Genomic DNA, 13,432 nt, shown 5'->3' with positions numbered 1-13,432 from the left:
ACATGGCAATAACATACAACCACATGCGTGCTTTGATGCAGACACAGCTGGAACACAGTATGACTGCTAAGGAGTTTCAATCTGACCTGATGCCAGTAAGTCATTAATAATGACCAGAAACTCCTCATCGGGTATCTGTGCATCCGTCAGAAGCAAAGCCATACGCTGGTTCTTCACTCCAGTCTTTAGAAACAGGCTGGCCAGATCCATCTGAATAAAAACCACACATGCCATGAATGGACATCTACTGGTTTATGTTCCTGACAATTTCAAGTTGTCAAACAAAAATCAATGAGTTAGCACACGTCCCATGATAAAGCCTTTTAAACAAGAAACCTGCTTCATCACTGAGATATTGAAATATTTCACAGTGGCTTTTAATAGTGTTTGACAATTATTGCCTGCATCGGTAGCGAAGCTGAACAAAATTGAATTCATCAATATCCTGGACTTAGGAAGAGGGAAAATTGATCTAGAGATTTCTTTAAGAACCCAAGTGAATTATTCACATTTTGCATAATACCAATGTAATTTCCATAATTTGTAATTACAAGCAGCTCATTTTATGGTTACACTTTTTCAGAGGAGCATATTTTATGAACTTATACTGTTATACTGGATTTGCTTGGCTGTAGCCTACTTGAGACATTAATATTTACCTTGAGGTCCTGGACACTGTAACCCTTGCTCAGAGTGATTTGGAAGACTTCCACAGAGGACATGTAGGCAGCCAGACGAGTCAGGCTCTGTTTCCCACTGCCCCCGACGCCAACCAGTAAGGCATGACCCCTTGGAAACTCCAAAATGCGACTGATGCGACAGCTGGTAACAACAACGCTCATTATGCTACTCAATAGATGCAGCTCTCAAATATTCATATGTACACAGAACGTCTTTAAATCTTAAAATGTACTGTCCAAAAAACAGTAAGGAGCCTTTTAACACAACTCTATACTTGGCATAATTTTAACTTCCCTTTCATCTTATATTTCATGAAGGTCTGTATTATTTTCTTATTACCTTTACATTCTGTCTGATGTGCCATCAGTGTCTTTGACTTATCAAAATAACTTATTTCAAATATGGTCAGTACAATTACTATAATTAGATGTGAAGCAGCTACGGTGCACTTACACATGCTGCATGGCGTCTTCAAACAGCACCAGATTCATGGCTGCATTGAGCTCATTGTAGCTTTCCAGTGCATCTGTGAGGACGGACCTGAGCACAGACCAGTTTGTGACAGGGCTATAGGAGGTTTCCTCTCCCATTTGGGCAAAGTGGCAATAGAGGAGGGGTTGCTTTGTCAGCTTTGTGTCCTCCAGTCCCTGGATGAGGGCAAGCATAATAATTCATTAAAACCTTTCAGTCAGTGCTGAGATATGTAAGTACACTTAATCAGAATCTGCATTGCACCTCAAAGCATTCATGCACGGTCTCCATCTGGAGCTTCCGGAAGAGCTGCAGGTCCTTGACATCTACCAGTCTGTCTGAGTACACCCTGCTGGACTCATGGAGCCACAGTAGTGCCAGGTCAGCGCTCTCTTTCACACTCTCAGGCCTAACAAAGAGAATCCCCTAAATAACACCAATATTTACATTAATATTTCATTTTTCACTCAAAGGTCTAACTGTAAAACTTGAAGCTTGCTCAGCATTACCTGAAAGACGTTAGACAGGTCTCGCAGATTGAATGTATAGTGAAACTTGATGGCTGTTGGCAGAAAGCTGTGAACCATCCGTTCATGAAGCATTATTGCAGCCTGGACTACAGCTTCAATGCTTCTCTGAACTAGCAAACTGAACATCTGCTGCTTCAGGTGGCCAGACAAGATTTGACTGAAGATGAGCATCTGAGACTCAGATGAAGGAAAGTTCACTGCGAACACTGAGAAGTGTCTCTGTAGAAAACACAGGTACGACCAAAGTGAAAATGTTTATCTTTTAATTATTAAAAGATGTTAGTTCCAGAGCAACTTCCATTCAAAAACCTCATATTTCAGTATCAAACATACCTGTAACCTGGGGTTGATGACAAAGCTCCCAGCAGTCGGATTCATACAGACAACATACTGGGTATTGTGTATTTCTTTTAGAGTCAGCTTCTGTCTGTCGTACCTACAGAGCACGAAACGGAAGGAGGTTTGACTTAACAACAAAACACTACACAGCTTGGTACAATGTGTTGTGACACTATCCACCAGCAGACAAATGGAAAAGGTACTAATTGTGTGGGATATTCTCACCAGTGTCCATAATCCAGATGCTGCCGTATAAGCGTGTGCGGCTGCACTGTTCCATAGCTGTCAAAAGCTGGCATGTTTAGATCGTCTATAAAGTAGACCAGCCTTCTGTTCCCTACGGGAGAGTAGCTTCTGCCCACTCTCTTCTCGAGCTGCTGCTCAAGAACCCCTACACGAGACAGTGACAGAGAAACACTATCAACTGAAGTGCAGTTATCTAACACACATAAGACAGTGCTGGAAAGTTGGGGATGTCATATGACAGGGGAAATGACTGCTGTAAAAGCTGTATGTCCCTTTTTCTGCCCCTCGGCCCCTTTTGAACCTTAACGTCACCAGCAGAGGGTGCAGCAGTTTACTGGTGTGGTATTCCCAAGCAGAGAACAATGAAAAACCATCTCACTCACTCTGCAGCATGAGCGAGGTGGTGTAGTAGTTGAAGGATACTTTTGTAGTTGTGTAATTCTCTGGCAGACAGTCTAACTTGTTCCTGACAAGCACAGTCTTTCCCACTCCAGCACTCCCCACAAGCATCACAGGCTGTCTCCTGTCCAGCAACAAGTCCATGAAGTACTGGAGACGCACGGTCTCTGCTGTGTGTACCAGAACAGCCTACAATCATAGAAACAGCAGGAAGACAGAGCACAGAAACATACATGGTTATTATGGCTTTCTTTGAGTGTGATTTATTGACAGACATGTGTTCACTGAATTGTGCGTGATTTATAATTTCTTGTATTTCCCCAGTACACTACAACTATTCTGTCATAATAGCATCATTTGCTCAGAACAAAACCCCACTAATTATGGCTCAGCAAGAGCCTTTGGAGCATTCACAGCTGTACGCAGGAGCATAAAGAAAGACAATAGAGTGTGGGCGATAGCTCAAACCTTGTTGCTCATGCCTTCACCCCCACACAGTCTGGTATGGGGTGTAGTAGATGGTAATCAGACACAGTGGCAATCCTATCATCCATTCTTGCACCCCTGGCATAACCTCATGATGTGACTTTACCCTCTCTTATTATGTTCACTGAGGCATACATACATTTTTAATATGACTGCATTGTTCATTTTTGGTTATTTTTCTTTAAGAAGGTTGCTTCTTTGAGTTTGTGCATTTGGCTGACAGCTTTGAAAAGTTCGTGTTTTTGTAGTTACCTGAAGGTTGTAGTTATTCTCCCATCTTATGGGTTCTTACCGACAATGGTGTACAAGTCTCCCTTTCAAATGGAGGTACACTATCACTCCATGGCAGGAACCGTCTGGTTTGAGGGTCGAGGTAATAGTCAAACACTGTTCCCTGTGCTGGCAGCTTCACTGTCTTCATCTCTTTGGTCCACCACTGACTGAACTCTACCCGGAAGTCACGGAGCTGGACAAATCATTGAAGATAGAAAATCCTGTATTCACTATATTATTTCATTAGAGGCACTGTGTTGCACTTTAATCTATATTTACATCTTGGAGAAAAAGAGAAACTGAGAAAGCTGTCCTTACACTGGTCATATGGAGTGAAAAAAAGACAAAATTTTAATTTTAGACCATATTCAATGTCATCCATTTAAATGAGGCCAAAGTAATACCTGGTCTTGATACAGGGCCCCACCAAAAGCCCAGATGCAGGCAAAGATAAAGTAGGTTTCGTAGAGCTCACGTGGAGAGTCAGATGGAATATTTTCTGGTGTTAGAAGGCAGTCTAGCAAAGTGCAGAGTGTCTGAAGGAGCAAAAAAATCATTTTACAATGATTTACTCACTGCATAGGCATAAAAATATAAAAGTATGTTCGCTGTCCATGCTTGAGTCTCTACCTGCACCATGGAGTTCTCTGGGATGGGGGTGATGGTCTTGAAGGAGTTTCTCATCTGCTCTAGACAACGAGGAACATACTTTTCAAATAGTATGGTAAGGTGGGCCCTTTCTGTCTGACGTTCTCGTCGGTCAATCCAACTGGCAACGTACCTGCCCAACAATCCAAGGAATTATTTTATATTATATTATAATTATTATAGCTGAGCAGATCTAATTTATACTAGGAACAATGTCATTGGAGGCACTCTATAGAGTTTCATGAAAGCAGATAATACAAAAGCAGCATCATACTAAAAACCTCCAAAATGCTCTGGACACCGTGTCAATACAAACTATGTGACTCACGGGTTCCAGCCCAGATCTTGCTGATTAACATAGAGGATTCCTGCTCTGGACACAGTAGCTGGAGTGGCTGTCCTCAGATGACTGATTTCAAATATCAGACGCATGGAAGGAGTAAGTGACACACGTTCATTACTAGCCAGAGTCAGGACCTGTAAAATGGTATGATGTATTATTATTCTCACATATAATAACATCTGAATGGTCATTATGACAGAAAAGACTCCACCCAAACAATAAGGTAAACACCTTCATATCTCATCAGGTTTGACAGACTTGCTTTAGAATATTTCAAAGGTACAAGATCACATTGACATGATTTATTGCCGCAGAAAAAGATCTCCAACTACTTACACTCCAGGTGATTGCTGGAGGAGCGAGAAAGAAGCATCTTTTTCCATCTTTACCACATTGGTTGCTATGTGTTGCACAATAGTGTATGAGTGAAGAGGAGGGAGGTACCTTGTTGTCATCCATCACTGTGTTGAGTGATTCAATCCACATCGGATCAATGTCTCCGTCCAACACAATCCACTTAGGTCCTAGGTGGGAGATGTTTGCCTGCTCTCGCATCAGTGATGAAAGCAAACCTTACACAGTGATTGGGGAGGCAAACAACTGCTGAGGTTGGAAGGTATGAGCACTATTCATACAGATTATGATTTTGCCTGATTTTGAATAGTTTCTTGTTTAAACTTATTTAAACGCAGCTCGGCTTACCGTCTTTCCACTCCCGAGTCGCAGGATGGATAAAGCCAAACAACTCATCTCTGTCTACGGCCTTTGGATTGAGGTCATTCCACACAGGCTTCCTTTTCAAGTTCACATAGGTTTTATGGAGAACTCTCAATATCTGTTTAAAACATAAATACCATTTGACATCCAGTATTGCAAGAGAAACTAATTTGGGCATTTATGTTCACAACATTGGTGGCATACAACTAACTCTTACCTGACTTTTGCCAGTCCCTGCATTTCCAACAACAAAGAGGGAATGATGGACTGCCATGAGTTCCTCCAACTGCACCACCTGACAAAATAAACATCTGTACACTAAGAGTCTTTCATTCTTTGAGTACTGACCAAGTATAAACTGTATCATGTCAAACCTTAAGAATAAATGTCTCCTCCGGCTGAAGTCGGAGCTCCAGTGTGGTTTTCCGGATGGCCTTTTCAAATCCACAGTCTCTCTCTCTCTCCACCTCTAGTCCTGGGAATAGGTCTCCCAGTAATCCCAAGAAGACAGCTACATCCTCTGTCACAATCTTTGGCATGTTGAAGTCCCTCAGGGCACGCACTAGCACCTGAGACGTTGAGAACACTTAGATTACATAAGGCAAGAAGGTTGTGACTGAAACTACATGTATGTGTAAGTCACCTGCTCCTCTGGTCTTGTCTTGTCCCTTCTTCTCAATGCCCCTGCCACAACCAGAACAGACTTGACAGCACGCAAACCCCAGTCATAGTGGTCCTAATAGACAAATAAGGATAGACAGGAGAGATGTGTAAACAGTTTCCTTAAATCATATCTGACAAAATACTACAATTTATTGAGCAGTGCTACTTGGAGCTTTTCTCCTACCTGCTTGGAGAGCAGTTCTTTGCAGAGAGTGTACAGAGTGACAAACTTCCTGGATAAAGTTTTAGCACTACGAAAGCCCTCTGCCACCAGCATTATCTCACAAATAAGCTCAGTGTCTGGCACCACCATGGCACAGGGTCTAGAGCAGGACACAGACAGCAGAGACTGTACTTTACACATAATAAAGGCAAACTATAACTTGTGAGATGCAGTGACCTGTGGACACAGGTGAATGCCATCAAAGTGATCATGTCTTTCCTACCTGAAAAGAGCCTTTAGGTTCTCGGGGAGCTCCGTCCTTCCTGCATAGCCAGGATTCATAGTGATGAAAATCCCCACAGACGGCTTGAGGAGAATCTCCTTATCCAGGAATAAAAACCTGAAAGGTTGCAAAAAAATAAATAAAATAAATTTAAAAAAAATTTTTTTTAAAAAGTTTCTGCTGTTATAACATTAAAAAAAACACAGCTCTAATTACTCACCTTTTCTTTTTACAGCGAATGGCGTCCTGTATAGTTTTGACCTGCACTGCTACCACTGACAGAACATCAACAGCAATACGATTGAACTCATCAAAGCAACCCCATGCTCCAGTCTGGGCCAGACCCTTGTAGATATTTCCAATTGACTACAAATAAAGGTAAATTTAATTTTCCAACTAAACATGCACGTTTACTGAATCTGAGCAAAGGGTGTAAGTATGAACCGTTCACACCTTGTAGTCCATCTGCTCAGAACAGTTGAAGATATAAACCATGATGCCCATGGCTCTCCCAAGATCCTTAGTGGTTTCGGTCTTCCCTGTCCCAGCAGGGCCCGATGGGGCTCCGCTCATGGTCAGGTGGAGTGCCTGAGTCAGGGTGATGTAGCACCTGTACTTGGCAGTAGCGCACAGAGAAGTACAAATACTTTTAGCAATGCTATAGAAATAGTAAATGAACCATGAGCACTGAGAAGCTGCGGAGTTACCGGTCTGTGAGCGGAGTGATGACTAGACGTGGTGTATTTCCAAGATACTCATAAGAGTAAAGGAACTGAGCATCACAGATGTTAACATAGCAGTGGTGATGCAGCTCATTCCAGCTGTGTCGTAGCTGCGAAAGCCACTGGAAGGTCTGTGAGCTGGTGACCTGAGAACACAGACAACAATCATCAAATAATAATTCAACATACAGTAAGAGCTACAGTACATTGAGACATGAGCAGTGGGCAGATCATAACTAGATAATACTGTTAATACTCTTGTGTTTGCCTACATATGGATAGGTAGTGTATATTTAATATGAATGTGATGTACCTGTTACCACATACAGCTTGCAAAAGGAAACTGGACTTTTGTTACCTTGTGCATTGTCTGTTTCAGTAAAGTGCAGTAAACAGTCAATAGGGTATGATTCAGCTGTGTTAACCTTTTGTGCAATAAGGCTGGTAACAACATCTCTGGCATGGACATCGATTGTGCATATAGTCATGATTTTCTGCCTGTTTCCTGAGCTCAGCTCAGTCAGTAGCATGCTGATCAGAGAGTTGAGCTGAGAGATCTAGAGGAAGAGAGAGTCAAAGAAATGCTGAAGCCAACAGAGAAAAACTGAGATAAGCAAACCACTTTAAATTCACTGAGAAGACTGACTGGGCAACAATCTCATATAACACGGTTTGAATTTTCTATCTCAGTATTCAGAGACATTAAAAGTAGCAGTTTTGAGCCCTCGTTCTGACTAAAACACCCCTAGATGCCTTGGACATCCTATATGGCAGCAGATCCAATTAATGCAGAACAGTGGATTAAGGGTTGAGAGAGATTGAAGCTGAGACAGCCAAGGACTCGCTAACCTTAAAGACTGCTGATGAAACTGACAAGAGTGATAATACAACTCTGAGCACAGTCCACCACAAGGCTCCAGAAACCCAGCTCTGACAGAGTAATACTATGGTTATGATGACAGTAAGGAAAATGTCATCGCCTGTAGCAGTTAACACTTAATGACTACACAAGATTCAGTTTAATGGAGTGCTATGCTTATATATGTAAAATGCAACTGTACACTTACTGCTGATGTAACAAAATTGACATAAATCCAAAAGTCCTTTGCACCTATTAGGTACATATTCATAAAAACGGTAACAGTTAACTGCTTATACATAAACATATTAGGTACCTGCTTCTTGTTGTAGTCTTTCAGTGCAGACTCATATCCCTCCTCCAGCCTTTTAAACACAAGCTCCATATCATTGCTCCACCCAATCTGAGATCCAGTGAGAGCCACTTGGGCAGGAAAGTCCAGAATCCACTGTTCTCTGGGCCTGTCCTCATATACACACACAGCCTCAGACAGGTGACCCCTGACACTTTCCTTCATGGATTCCTCCAGACAGGTAAGCCATACCTCAACCTAATTCAAAGTGTTCCCATCAGTAATTATTTTAAGGTGTGCAATACCAAAGTCATATTGTTCAGTACTGAATGTGACCTTACCGGCCCATAACAGCAGCATTCAGTCTGGAAGGGGACATATTCCCTCTCTTTGCTGTACATACCCACCGCAAATTTAGGATTAGCCAGCTGTTCATTTTTGGCAAATTCAAGATCCGACATGTTACTGAACAGTTTTGAGAGGTGGACAGTTACCTGCAGAACACAGTCGTTACATTTCTTAAGAGAAATGAAATAAATACTGGCCCTGAATAAATACCAGAAACAAAAAGAAAAGGGAAACTCAACAAATGTACCTCTCTGGGAAGCCTCCCTTTAGAGAGAATGTCCAACAACTCTGCAGATGAAATAAAGTAGAATCGTGGAAAGGCAAGTCTCTTTGTCTCCAGGTAATCTGCAAGAGCTTTCTCACACAATGCAAGTCTGTTAAAGAGAAGTGTGTAAGAATAGTGACCACAGAACTTCAATCTGCGAACTATATAATGAAAGTGAGATCGAATCAGTATTAACCTCTTCTGCAGATCTTCTAACTTCTCAAACAGATTAGGTTTATTTGTGGCGTGAATGACATTTTTGGTTTGAGCGCTATCCAACATTAACTCCTGAAAGAAACAAAAGTCCCATATTTACAAAGATGACGACAATCAAATTTAACTGCTTGACATTTCAACATGATTGGCAGGTGCAGACCTGAAATTCTGCATCAACAGCTTGGAATCTGTGTGCATCTACAGGCAGCTGTTGGCAGATGTCACCACAGCCTTTGAAGATGCTTTCCAGGTAGGCCCACGTCCTTTGGACCTCCATCCAGACCATCAACACAGAATCAGCTACAGTCAGCTGCTTTTGTAGTTCTATTACCTGTAGCAGGAAGTGGTCCACATGCTTGCTCTGAAAGATGGCCTGGAGCTGAACCTTGAGCATGAGGAGACATGAACATGAAATCATCTGAAGGACTTTGTCAAATGTGAAACTCTAATAAACCAAACTACAGTACAATCTGTGCTAAGAGAAAGATTTATCATGTATAGTCACATGAATATAATTTAAGTTCAAACATATCAGCATGCAATGCCATAAAAAAGTGGGGGAGGGAAAGAGTCTGTCTACACAAAGATTGAGGGACTGAAGCAGCAAGACTTCTAATTGCTGGCTGTAACCATCCAATGCATCTGGTGTACAAGTACAAAGACTGCCATGGTGCAAAACTGCCCTGTGTCCTATGGTAGCTATAAATCTGAGGACTCAATAGGGACCTCTATAGTCTCAGCTGTGCTGTTAGACAATCCAATGGGACAGCCCCTTTCTGCAGTCTCATCTATTCATCACTTAACTATCAGTGCTTCTCACCAGCAACAGTTCTCGTGCTTTACAGCCATTGAGCATTTTTCTGTGGTATAAGGTCACACATAAAATATCTTTCAGTAACTTTAGATTTATAGCTACCTGATGATCCTCAAGAGTTTCAATGAGTCCCTCATCACATTTGAGGAGAGGCACAGAGGTTTGGTAGTGATCTTCATATGTAAGCTCCACAGAGGTCCATGTTTGGCTTATTTCTGTTACAACCTGAAAAAAAGAACAGCGATACAGCATATTTAGCAATACGTTGCTTATAATAGCCAAGACGTTTGCTGGACAATTACATAAAAACAACTCTTCCGGTGTCCGTTCTTCATCACAATGCATAATGTACATGCTAGATAGCAAACTGATAAAACTTTGCTAGAAATGATGTGCAGCTCAGCATGTTATATTTTATAATGGATCATTATAGGTGAAAAAGAACCTTCTCTATAGCCATTTCTTTGACTGCCTTGTCCACTATGCTGCAAACTTCGTCTTCAAATAAGTGGAGTTGCAGATCCAACAGGTCTTCCAAGGTGGTACTGTCAGTCACAATAAAGTCCACCTATTTAAAAAGAATTATTGTCATAATGCATCATATTAATTTAAATGCTGCCCTATATCGAGGTCCACTGTATGTATCTGCGTACCTGTGTTGTTCTAATTAACTGCACCCAGTGGCGTTCTCTTATTGCCAGGTTCTGTAGCTGACTCACAGCCCGCAGTGACGTCAACAGGTTCTTTACATAAAGGTCTAGCCCACAATACACATCCCATACTCGAGCCTCTTTGTCAAGCTTCCGCATGTCCTACACAAACAGAAGGTAGGTAAACATAATTATTTATTAGAGGCATCTGTTACAAACAGCAATGGTGCATGACAGCAAGACAGCAGGAGAGATGCGCTTGTGTGATGTAGCACTGTTGGTGACCTCACTTTGGCATAACTCCTCAATTCTGCATCCATCTGGTCCACGTTTATCTGCCTCCATTTGGTCATTGTCCAGTTTGCCACACTGCTCTGCACAGATAAAGATGCATGTGGAGGGGTCACTGGGGTGAGGGTGCTCAGTGAGGGACATTTAGAGGCTACAGGATATTTCAAAAAATAAAAAAAACATCAGTAACAGCCTCTAAAAGGACAATCTGGTCAAGTTACCAAGTTTTGGGGTCACTGTGGCAGGTGCCAAGACTTTTCAGCTGTATTACCTTTTCCTGAAAGAGTGACATATAAGTCTACAATGAAAATGAAGTTACTTACGCGCACAAACACAACAATGTCCCACAGTTCTTTGAGGACAGTAATCTCTCTTCTGCAGAGCTTGATGTCTCTATAGTCAGGAATAGTAACTTCAAATAGGTTTGTGAATTCCTGAAGCTCTGCCACTTCTTTCTCCATGTCTCGGATTGCTTTTTCAGACTAGGAAACAACATGTGACTGTGACTCTTTGTGTACAATACAGTGTTACTTTACTGCTATAACCAAACAATGACTAAAGTCATTACTTTCTCCAGACTTATGTAGGGATGCACTGCTTTGTAACTGAAGGGTGCAGTTGCTCTGAACATCAGGTGGAATTTGCTTTGTTTCACCTGAAAAAGACGCAGCACAATGATCTTTACAATAGGGTAACAATACAACAGCTGTGCATATATGTTTTCTCTGGACATAAAAGTGATTTGTGACCTCAAATGCCATGCATCGTCTTCGTAACACCAACACTTCTGCATTCTGCATCGGTGCCACCTCATGCCTCACTTTTAAGGCCAGTTTTTTGGCCCCACTCCATTTCTCAGGGAGTTCCTAAGGAAAGAATTATTTTGATTTTTTTTTTTTTTTTTAATTCTATAAGAACAAAATGAATCTGTATCATTCAGACATTTTGGAAATGGCAGTATTACAGCACTATGACAATGCATTCTTTACCTCCATCTGAGAATAGACTTGGTCTGGTATGGTCACACCGTATCGTTCCAGGAGGACTATTGTGTCTCTAACAGGCTCAAACATCCTGTCTGTGGCTGCCTGCCTGTCTCTAACAGCCAGCAGGTGACTCATAACGTCCACCAAGCTTTGATGGTCTCCCTTAGCCACTCGCTGCCCAAGCCCTTCAACGGTGGTTTGGACAAACTTCTGCAGCCCATCAAGACTGAATGTGAAAGTATGTATAGTGAGAATAACGTATATTATAGTTTGGCTTCAACTTATTGGCCAATTAGAAACTGTACCTGTTGGTGACATATCTCAGGAGGTGCTCTTTAAAAAGCCAGCTCCACTTCTTGATAGTGTTAAGCAGGCTGACTTTGAAGATCTTGATATCCACCCGAAACCATCTATTGAACACTCTGAAGTCTTCAAGTTTGGAAACTTCATCATAAAGATCTTCATAATAATCTATCTGTAACATTAAAATGACAATACAAATTAAAACTAGGACAGCTGCCATGTGCAGAAAAACACAATTTAATAAAAGCCTTTAACCTGTTCTTTGAAGTTATCGATCGTGGGTGGGTTCTCAGGGAGAACATCTGCACTGTAGGCCTCCATCTCTTCAGCTGTAAGTAAACGTCCATACAGGAGAAAGTGGCTGAGAAACTCAGCCCTGTCATCTTGCCACAAATGGGTGTAGCAGTCAAACTTTCTCTGGTAATTTATCGCTTTCTGCAGGACATTCTCCACTTGCTCCATTATTTCCTGTCTCAGGTCCAACAAATCCATCATATCATCCATTACATCCTGAAAGAGTTATATATATATATATAAGACCTATAACATCACTTGTACCTGCTGTTTGTAGAATAGACATGAATGAGTTTACCAATTTAGGACATTAAGAGAGAACACATATGTTTTGGGTCTGAATAGAAATATTAAAAACACAAAATTCACTTCATACATTTTTACAATGTCCTTACAAGTCTACCCCTATTCTCCTCTTGAAGCACATCTATTGAGGCCTCTATCCACATATTTATATCTGTTTTGTTGCTATGGGACCACAAAGCCAGTCTGAGGGAAGTTTTTAAGTCTTTAAATGCCTCTAATATGGTTATTGCATTCACTAATAATACTAGGTATAATCTGCAAGTCATCCAAAAGTCTGCAGCACTGGGGACCTTGCAGACACATCAAAAAAAAAAAAATCTATCTACTAAGACTGCAATATGTCCATATTATACTTTGGACTTTAGACTTGTCTTTCAGTCTGAAAGACAGGTTGAAACAAACGTGTTGTCCCGAGTTCACAGATTTTCTAGTTGTTTCCCTGTATGTGAAAAGGCAGAGTGTTGTACCTGGTAGGTCTCCATGCTAAGATGAACAGCCACTCTGCTGATATTCAGTGAAGTCTTGAATATATCGCCAACCAGTCCTTCCATTAGCTCATAGAAGCCGTCCCCCGCATCTCGCTCCAAAGAGGGGATGAAAATCATTCCCGAGCTACTCAGCATCAGCTTAGCTTCAAACAGAGGTGCCTGGTTCTGCCATGACTCCATGTTGTCCACAAAGAACTTAAGAGAGTGGCTGATGTAACTGAAAAGCCCCTCCACCACCATTTCATCCACATACTCCAGGTAAGACTGCCACGCCTCTGACGCAGGGTCAGCATGGAAAAGGACCATATTCTCCTGATGAAACGTGGAGAGATGGTCAAAACAAAACCGGTTTTCTT

At 41.6% G+C, this 13,432-nt stretch overlaps 1 protein-coding gene across 1 annotated transcript in view; it reads right to left on the bottom strand.

The window, feature by feature from the left end:
- Positions 1 to 13,432, bottom strand: part of LOC113122091 (dynein heavy chain 11, axonemal) — a 34,644-nt gene that overhangs the window by 15,930 nt on the left and 5,282 nt on the right. The window contains exons 15-53 of the mRNA XM_026293049.1: positions 13,056 to 13,388; positions 12,244 to 12,498; positions 11,991 to 12,160; positions 11,689 to 11,911; positions 11,449 to 11,565; positions 11,268 to 11,354; positions 11,023 to 11,181; positions 10,699 to 10,782; positions 10,412 to 10,570; positions 10,204 to 10,326; positions 9,861 to 9,983; positions 9,105 to 9,329; positions 8,925 to 9,016; positions 8,711 to 8,837; positions 8,457 to 8,609; positions 8,140 to 8,373; positions 7,390 to 7,521; positions 6,950 to 7,110; positions 6,696 to 6,852; positions 6,463 to 6,608; positions 6,243 to 6,359; positions 5,981 to 6,119; positions 5,777 to 5,869; positions 5,508 to 5,702; positions 5,351 to 5,428; positions 5,119 to 5,251; positions 4,861 to 4,988; positions 4,402 to 4,550; positions 4,056 to 4,206; positions 3,830 to 3,961; positions 3,445 to 3,618; positions 2,651 to 2,855; positions 2,247 to 2,412; positions 2,016 to 2,118; positions 1,662 to 1,901; positions 1,417 to 1,578; positions 1,135 to 1,328; positions 660 to 822; positions 87 to 210 (exon numbers count right to left, since the gene is read on the bottom strand). Coding sequence (XP_026148834.1) covers positions 87 to 210; positions 660 to 822; positions 1,135 to 1,328; positions 1,417 to 1,578; positions 1,662 to 1,901; positions 2,016 to 2,118; positions 2,247 to 2,412; positions 2,651 to 2,855; positions 3,445 to 3,618; positions 3,830 to 3,961; positions 4,056 to 4,206; positions 4,402 to 4,550; positions 4,861 to 4,988; positions 5,119 to 5,251; positions 5,351 to 5,428; positions 5,508 to 5,702; positions 5,777 to 5,869; positions 5,981 to 6,119; positions 6,243 to 6,359; positions 6,463 to 6,608; positions 6,696 to 6,852; positions 6,950 to 7,110; positions 7,390 to 7,521; positions 8,140 to 8,373; positions 8,457 to 8,609; positions 8,711 to 8,837; positions 8,925 to 9,016; positions 9,105 to 9,329; positions 9,861 to 9,983; positions 10,204 to 10,326; positions 10,412 to 10,570; positions 10,699 to 10,782; positions 11,023 to 11,181; positions 11,268 to 11,354; positions 11,449 to 11,565; positions 11,689 to 11,911; positions 11,991 to 12,160; positions 12,244 to 12,498; positions 13,056 to 13,388 — 6,106 coding nt within the window. The remainder of the gene's footprint in view (positions 1 to 86; positions 211 to 659; positions 823 to 1,134; positions 1,329 to 1,416; positions 1,579 to 1,661; positions 1,902 to 2,015; positions 2,119 to 2,246; positions 2,413 to 2,650; positions 2,856 to 3,444; positions 3,619 to 3,829; positions 3,962 to 4,055; positions 4,207 to 4,401; positions 4,551 to 4,860; positions 4,989 to 5,118; positions 5,252 to 5,350; positions 5,429 to 5,507; positions 5,703 to 5,776; positions 5,870 to 5,980; positions 6,120 to 6,242; positions 6,360 to 6,462; positions 6,609 to 6,695; positions 6,853 to 6,949; positions 7,111 to 7,389; positions 7,522 to 8,139; positions 8,374 to 8,456; positions 8,610 to 8,710; positions 8,838 to 8,924; positions 9,017 to 9,104; positions 9,330 to 9,860; positions 9,984 to 10,203; positions 10,327 to 10,411; positions 10,571 to 10,698; positions 10,783 to 11,022; positions 11,182 to 11,267; positions 11,355 to 11,448; positions 11,566 to 11,688; positions 11,912 to 11,990; positions 12,161 to 12,243; positions 12,499 to 13,055; positions 13,389 to 13,432) is intronic.

Source organism: Mastacembelus armatus, chromosome 16 (assembly GCF_900324485.2).
Source record: "Mastacembelus armatus chromosome 16, fMasArm1.2, whole genome shotgun sequence".
NCBI classification, from domain to species: Eukaryota; Metazoa; Chordata; class Actinopteri; order Synbranchiformes; family Mastacembelidae; genus Mastacembelus; species Mastacembelus armatus.
This window is presented reverse-complemented; position numbering and strand designations above follow the sequence as displayed.